Source organism: Echeneis naucrates, chromosome 8 (genome assembly GCF_900963305.1).
Source record: "Echeneis naucrates chromosome 8, fEcheNa1.1, whole genome shotgun sequence".
NCBI classification, from domain to species: Eukaryota; Metazoa; Chordata; class Actinopteri; order Carangiformes; family Echeneidae; genus Echeneis; species Echeneis naucrates.
In genome coordinates, this window is record NC_042518.1 from 11917305 (window position 1) to 11925024 (window position 7720).

The following is a 7720-nucleotide window of genomic DNA, read 5'->3' on the forward strand; positions in this document are numbered from 1 at the left end:
GAGGCAGACTGTAAATATTTGTACATTCTATCTGTTCGGCTGATGCTCTAACTGCTGTGACTGAAATATTTTCAGGGTCTAATGGCACAAGTCACAGTGATTGTTGCAAATGACAAACACACAACTTTCTTTACACTGTGCAGTTCAAACTGTCACAATGTCCCGAGGCTCCTGGTTTATTCTATTTCACACTTGAAGATAGAATATCTGCTTTGTTTTCGGTTGTGTTCAAGTTGTACGTGAAAAACAGAGTCAAGTATGTCATCAGCATGGATCAGGATGGGTATTATTAAATCTTTTTGTTTTTTTTCTTTGATAGTCCACATTGTTTTTTTATTACCATATTTGTTCTGTATGTTGCAGAGATGTAATGCGTCAACGTTTCAGGGAGGACGAGACAATTTTCCACTCTAGCGTGAAAATAAAGGGCCCGCTGCTGTAGACAAATTTCACTTAATACCCAAAAAGCCTGAATGTCAAAATGCTCTCTGGTATAGAAAATCTAAAAGACTTTAAAATGCAATAAAAACCTAAAAAGCATTGGGTGCTTTGCTCCCCTGCTGGGTTTTACTACACTGGAATAGAAGGTGGGAAAGAGGGAGAGAAAGCGAGTCAAGGCAGGATGCCAACATGTGAAATTACAACTATTGATCTCTGTTGCTGGAGAATGCATTTCCACTGTGTTTGAATGCATTATTAAGCAGATACTGCTCACGGCAACAGGTGGACAGAGGCCCAAGGCACAGCTCTAATAGAACCAAGGCGGTGCTGGATTGTGCAGGTTTGTGAGAAGGGCTACTGGCAGTTGTTTGTACTAGACTAGTATCTCCAGTGTCACACATTGTTGTGCAGTCATGCCTAGCCCAATAACTTCAACAACAAATAATCATTTCATCCAAACCCTATTATTATTTCATGCACACCACAGCTAACAGCATTAGAAATTCAACAGATGTTGGATTTTTTTTTTTTCTTTTTTTCCCGAAGTCATAGCATAACACAATATGCTTACAGGCTGAGCTTGTGGCATCCAGAGGAAACATTAATTTGAGAGACTGGAAAGGTTACGAAACAACAGTGTCTACTTCTGTAGGGTTTTATGTGCCTGTAGGAGGGGGGGGGTAGAGGCGGATGGGAAGAGTCACAGTTTGTTCCTCAGGAGCAGAGAGGAGTGAAGGTTTTTCAACTTTAGGTATATAGCTCTGAGACGTGTTTGTGTGGGAAGCACTGAATAATGAATTCATAATGAGAGCGAGGTTTAGGACATTCTGCAATGCTCCATTGGCCCCAAAGGGTAGAAGACCTCCCAGCTTTTCTGCATGATATTACAGTACATACAGGAGTAGGAGGTTTTTTTTTTTTTTTGGCCAAATTACAATAGATAATATTTCTGTGATGAATGACCTTTGCAGAAAATTATAAATCACTGCATATTACTATGTGTAATTACTTGACCAACCCAAATTTACCAGATAGTTGATGAGCTGAGGAGAATAGGTCAACTGCTCACATTTCATGCTCGGTGAGTTAGCATGGTTTAGCATAACCAGAGTCCATGGCTTCATGTTCCATACCATCTAATTATTATTATTTATTTTTTTTTTGCCACTTCATCTGTTTATTTTTTACCCAAGGACAATGCTGCTAAAACCATCACTCTGCCTTTTACATTCACTGTTCAGGTTACTGGAAATACTTCTGCTGGATTTGCATTTTCTAGGTTTGACTGATCTCCGCTTTGTCTCTAGCTTGTTGTTGACCCTTAACCTGTATTTTTCTGCATTACTTCCGTTCACCCTTTTCTATAAAATCCCTCAACATAAGCAGCCATCCGTTATGCCAACTGTTACGCAACCTATAGACAGTTACATCACTTAAATCCATTTCTTAGGGCTTTGGTGCCCACTAAGAGAAATTGTTTTTCTCGCACCTGTAAGCTTCACTTTGGTTTATCACAATATCAAAAACAATTCAATTGACTTTGGATTAAGAAGACAATAAAAATCACCAACCCCTTCTTCCTTTTCATTCCTCCTGGATATTGCTGCTACATTTGAACAGTAAACCACAAAAAAGACTCAAGGGACAATAAACGAACAAAGCACTAATCCTAATGCACTTTAAGAATGCCACATCATTGATTCATTGACTTAAAATCAAAAGCTGTTTTGTGGTGACTTCTAACAGATAACACCTGAAAGCTATCATGGAGATACATGTTGTAAGAGGAAATATTTGAGGTAGATTTAGCACTTTTTGCTTTCTTCTAATGTTTCCCACTGACTGAGGGCATTCAGTACCTTACACCAACTCTTAAATGATGCTCTTGGTATGTGAAAATGAAGCCCTTCCTCAAACAACTTACTCCTCCAGTGTTAATATCAGGCCTGCAGAAGGCACCTGCAGCTAGAAACCACTGAGTGTTAGCAGCATGGAGCAGATGACCATAATTGCATTTTAATCTATCTGACTTCCTTAACCTATCTGAGAGCTGATGTGTTTTCATGACTTATTAAAAATGTTTTCATTTTATTTTCTATGTTGATTGAATAGTAAAGGGAAGTGGGCAACAATAACAAAAAACAAAACAAAACAAAAACAAAAACAATACTGTCCCTCTTGAATAATAGATAAGGTAGATTGTTCGTGGACAGATTATCTTTTTAGAAACTGAATTATTGAGATGATTATAACAGATGTGGAGAGAAGAGCAGATGCATTGCATAGATGCTCTGTAGCAATATGGTGTGTGTCTGTGTGTGGTGGATCTGAACCATGGGTGGGCGGTCTGGAAAAATAGATTGTGCTTCTTAAAAGGAGCAGTTTGGCGTCAAACAAACAAGTCAACTGCAAAGTATGAATAGTAATGCAAATAAAAATCCTGGAAATATTAAGAGAGGAAACAAAACAAACAAACACGGGGAGTCAATTTCAATTGCAGGTGAGTTTAAAAAAAAAGTGCACAAACACCTGAAAGTTGAGCATCAACTGTGCTGGTCCGGTGGTGGTCTGAGCTGTCCTTGGTGCTGAATCAGCAAGGACTACAAACTGCTGCAACTTCTGATCTGCATCCACTTACTGTGTGTGTGTGTGTGTCTCTATAAGGGCAGAGAGAGAGTGTGTGTCTGTGTGTGTGTGAGAGAGAGAGTTTTCAGTGTGCGCAAAGCAAAACAAACACAGCTGGCTCTCTTGGCACACCTCCACGCAAGCAAGCGCCTCTTCACTTCCTACAAACCCGCGTTTTCCAGATGAATAACAAACAGCGAGACATGACAAAATAGTTGACACGATGAAAGATTTAACATGTGGGAGCCCGAAAGTAAAATGGGTTTCATCTCCTGAATGTGATGCTGCTCCTGGAGCCGATTAAACAGGGACAGCCCCCCCCCCCTCACCCCCTCCTCCCCCCGGTGATGCAGTGAAGCCGCTCTGCGCAGAACCGGGCTGGCGGTATAAATACGGCTGCGCTTGTAGAGACTCGAGTAAAACAACAAGGGGACGCGCAACGCGAAGTCACTGCGGCTCCTCAGCCACACACACAATCACACACACACTCACACAGACACATAAAAAAAAAAAGAAAGCCAACAAACACACTAACATGCGGGCTACCAGGAAGGCAATCTGCTGGAGACTTTTTCTATGTTCCTGCCTGTTTTTGGAGAGTTCTTCTCAGGACTTTGGCGGACAGACGCAGTTCATCTGCACGTCCGTGCCCAAGGATATGGACATATGCGCGGCCACCTTGCAAAACAGCGTGCCGGGAGAGGACCTGAAGACCACCGTCATGCAGCTGCGGGAGACGGTTTTGCAGCAGAAAGAGACCATCATGAACCAAAAAGAGACCATCAGAGAACTCACCTCCAAGTTGGCGCGGTGCGAGAGCCAGAGCGGCCCCGAGCCCGGGGACGCGCAGGGGCCCGGTGGCAGGAAGAAGGAGGCTGGGACCAAAAACACCATGGGGGATGTATCAAGAGGCCCGGCTGACACTTTGACGCAATTATCGCAGACTTTACAGTCGCTGAAGCAGAGGCTAGAAAATCTGGAGGTAGGCTGCAGCTGCTCCTGAGGACATTTCCAACACTTTGGAGATTGTGGCCAAAGCTCCCTTAGGCCTTTTACGGACACACATTATGGCACAACCAGAGCAACAACAATTATGACAACATTTAGGGACGCACATATGAGAAAGACGCACATTAAGTGATATGTTCAGTTGTACTACACTATTTATTATTATTTTTTATTTTTTTAAATTTTGCATTAAACTAAGGCATTTTCTTCTTTCCCTCCGACAGCAATTCAGCAGAAGTAACAACTCTGTGCAGGCAAACAGCCTCAAAGACCTGCTCCAAAGTAAAATTGACGACTTGGAGAAGCAGGTGTTGTCCCGAGTGAACAGCATCGAGGAAGGCAAGCCCGGACTCCGGAATGAGACGGAGCAGCGTGGGAGAGTGGAGTCCACCCTCACATCTCTCCACCAGAGGATCACCGACCTCGAGAAAGGTGGGTGTGCAGAGATGACGGGCTTCCGTGCTACAAAAGTAAAAGGAGATCCTCGGAGATCTTTGGTGCTTTGCCGGGAGGGGATGGGAAGGAAGGGTGGGGGGGGGTGTTGAAAAGCTGACTGTCAGAATGATGGTGAGCAAGATCACCACGGCGCAGAGAACGCTGTCATGTAAGGGTGGAGAGAGTGAAAGGGAAACTGTTTGCAAATCCAATTCGGCACTTATGGACGTTGTCGATTTAATGTTCATCCGTGCAAAAACGAGAGCCCCCCCCCCACCACCACCACCAGTCTCAAACCCTAATTCATGCAGATTAAATTAAAGCATGAGCGGTCCCATCCCTCCATTTGGGAGCTTGTGCCCGGTATGGGACACCCCTGATTCTGATTACTGTGCAGCATGGAGCTTCTAAAGGAGAGAAATCTGAGGCATGGATGAAAAGGAAAAGTAGAGACAAGAGGTTAATAACGTCACGGTTACTTCTATGGTGGATTTGTCAAAGGGAGATTAAAGCAAATCTGGAGCGTCACGGTTGTGGATTTGTTGTGTAATGTATAATTCCTATGTAAATCGCAAGGGTGTGCGCGTTGGGGCCGGAATATCCGTGTTTAACAAACACATGCTGGATTCTCCAAAGTCTCTGTAGCAAACCGAGTTGTGTGTGTGTTTGTGTGGTTTTTTCAGGTCAAAGAGAAAACAGGCCCTTGGATAAATTCCAGCTCACGTTTCCCCTTAGAACCAACTACATGTACGCCAAAGTGAAGAAGAGCTTGCCGGAGATGTACGCCCTCACCGTGTGCATGTGGCTCAAGTCTAACGCGTCTCCTGGAGTGGGAACACCTTTCTCCTACGCAGTTCCTGGCCAAGCCAACGAGTTGGTCCTCATAGAGTGGGGGAACAACCCCATGGAGATACTAATAAATGACAAGGTGAGTCTGAACCACCGTAGAAAGATGGGTCATTGCATAGATTTTAAAAACCATGGTTTTTGCCCACTGCGGGGAATAATCACACTTTGAACATGGGTATGAAATCTTTCCAAAGGTTGCCAAGTTGCCATTTCTCATCAATGATGGAAAGTGGCATCACATCTGTGTGACATGGACAACTCGAGATGGCGTTTGGGAAGCTTTCCAGGATGGTGTCAAGAGAGGCAGTGGAGAGAATCTGGCTCCATATCATCCCATAAAACCACAGGGCCTGCTCATCCTGGGCCAAGAGCAGGTGAAAACAGCACACGTGTTTCAGCCGTCTCATTTTCTACAGAACTGAGCTCTGGCACCGCAAATAAGCAGCAGTTTTTCCACTTATTCTTGGATAAAACTGGATGTTCAAAAGATACAACAGGTTTGCCTCATGAATGGGTGGTAATATAGTAATTTTTATTTTAATATGGTGTTAAGAAATGCATCAGAATTCCATACTCCATCTACTTATATTCATGCGATAGGCTTATTAAGGTGAATAGCGCTTTAATTGGGCTTCATCAAGAATCCCAGAGGACAGAACATTAATTTTACCAATTCAATTTAACCAGGCCAAAAACATTCCAGATAATCCAAGAGGCAATTGTGCTATTTCCAAGAAACATCCTAAGGAAGAAAAAATCTCATCCATGATTATGTCCATTTGTCTCTACCACAGGACACACTCGGAGGAGGATTTGACGCCACACAAGCTTTTGTCGGAGACCTGGCAAATTTTCACATCTGGGATCGGAAACTATCTGTTGGAGAGATTTATAATCTGGCGACCTGCAGCAGCAAAGCACAAGTGGGCAATGTTTTTGCATGGATGGAGACGAGCCTTGATATTTATGGAGGTGCCTCAAAGTGGACATTTGAAGCTTGTCGCCAGCTCAACTGAACTTGCAGGATAGAGAAGATAAATGCATTTGTTAAAGCCACTGTTGTCACAGCATCGGTAAACTTAAAAAGGAAAGATCAGACGGCACGTGTTTCAGTAAATAGCATCTGGATTTGTTTTAGATATTTGATGACATAATTTGTGGACACCTTGATAGATTTTTTGCCAGAATCTCATGAGAGAGAGCGGAGAGAGTGGAAGGGAGCGCGCCTGGGCGTCCTGTGGTGTTTGAATGCACATCAGACCCACTTGTGGTTTAAAAAAAGAAAAATAATAATAAAAAATAAAAAGCAGCTGATGCCACTCCAGAGAGCAGAGGATGTTCTCAGAGAACAAAACGTCAGGCCAGCATCAAAAGTACAGTGGGAGGTCATTTAGCTTTTAGTGAACAGATGTAACACTATTGAACAAAATGAGTGACTTCTCCAAACGTCTTTTCTGTCTCGACTGCCAGGGATTTTCACTGTGAAAAAGGACAAGGTGGACTTCTTTAAAAGGAATGGGTTCTTCAAGAGATTATGAATTAGACAACATTGTTTCTCTCTCACTCTTCTTTCTCTACCACCTCCTGCTTGATGTGATTTTGTGTAAAGAATGACATATTTATTGCCAACATTTGAGCCTGAGTGCCTTGGGCTGTTGAAAAAAATGATTTCAGCACATTCATTATGATTTGCAGAGTGTTGGTGTTTATTTTCTGTAAATTAAGTTCAAACGAAGTGTTTCCTGGGACACTTTGAATGATGTTTGAATCAATTTGTTTAGTGTAAAATGCAATTCATTGATGACAATGGCGCATTTTGCAGTTGTTTGTACGTCAATAGGAATGTTCTCTGTACAGTAACAGCATGTCTTAACTTCTGTAAATGCTGCGTCAGCATCTATGATCTTTGCTTTTACCTTCCTACTTTTAGGTTGAGATTTTATACTGTATTGTTATATGCTTAAAGCATGGCAACACTGACAGATGAAAAAAGTTCTAGTTTTTGTAATAAATTGTGATACTTGAATCATAAAGAGCGTAGCAAATATTTGTTTATTTTCATGGGAATTTTATTCAAGAGATTGAAAATTATTGTCATATTGGGTGTGATTAAATATAGTCTCAGTCAGAGGAATGGATTACTTCAATTCAAGTCCTGAATTTTACCCAATTTAGAGACCACACCGACTAAAAATTTTACAAAACACCATTTACACAACTGTTGCATAGATGTGTTAGTAACTGGACCATCGAATTTTAGTATCAAGTTTTGTTAATTTGCTTTTTCATAATTTCCACCTAACTTGGCAGACAGATCGATTATTTTCGCTAATCAGCAGATTATTATTTTATTTGCTCTGTA

At 42.1% G+C, this 7720-nt stretch overlaps 1 protein-coding gene across 1 annotated transcript; it reads left to right on the plus strand.

The window, feature by feature from the left end:
- The first annotated feature begins 3500 nt into the window (after positions 1 to 3500).
- On the plus strand, positions 3501 to 7520 carry nptx1l (neuronal pentraxin 1 like). Its single transcript, XM_029508611.1, has 5 exons — positions 3501 to 4048; positions 4299 to 4506; positions 5193 to 5437; positions 5553 to 5732; positions 6153 to 7520. The coding sequence occupies exons 1-5, from the start codon at positions 3602 to 3604 to the stop codon at positions 6372 to 6374; spliced, it is 1302 nt and encodes a 433-aa protein (XP_029364471.1). The 5' UTR covers positions 3501 to 3601; the 3' UTR covers positions 6375 to 7520.
- The last annotated feature ends 200 nt before the right edge of the window (positions 7521 to 7720 follow it).

Bases quoted from the DNA above. Each gene is read 5' to 3' on its own strand.
- nptx1l (XM_029508611.1), top strand. From the start codon at position 3,602: ATGCGGGCTACCAGGAAGGCAATCTGCTGGAGACTTTTTCTATGTTCC. The intron at 5,438-5,552 runs GTGAGTCTGAAC...ATCTTTCCAAAG, and splicing joins AGATACTAATAAATGACAAG to GTTGCCAAGTTGCCATTTCT. The intron at 5,733-6,152 runs GTGAAAACAGCA...TCTCTACCACAG, and splicing joins TCATCCTGGGCCAAGAGCAG to GACACACTCGGAGGAGGATT.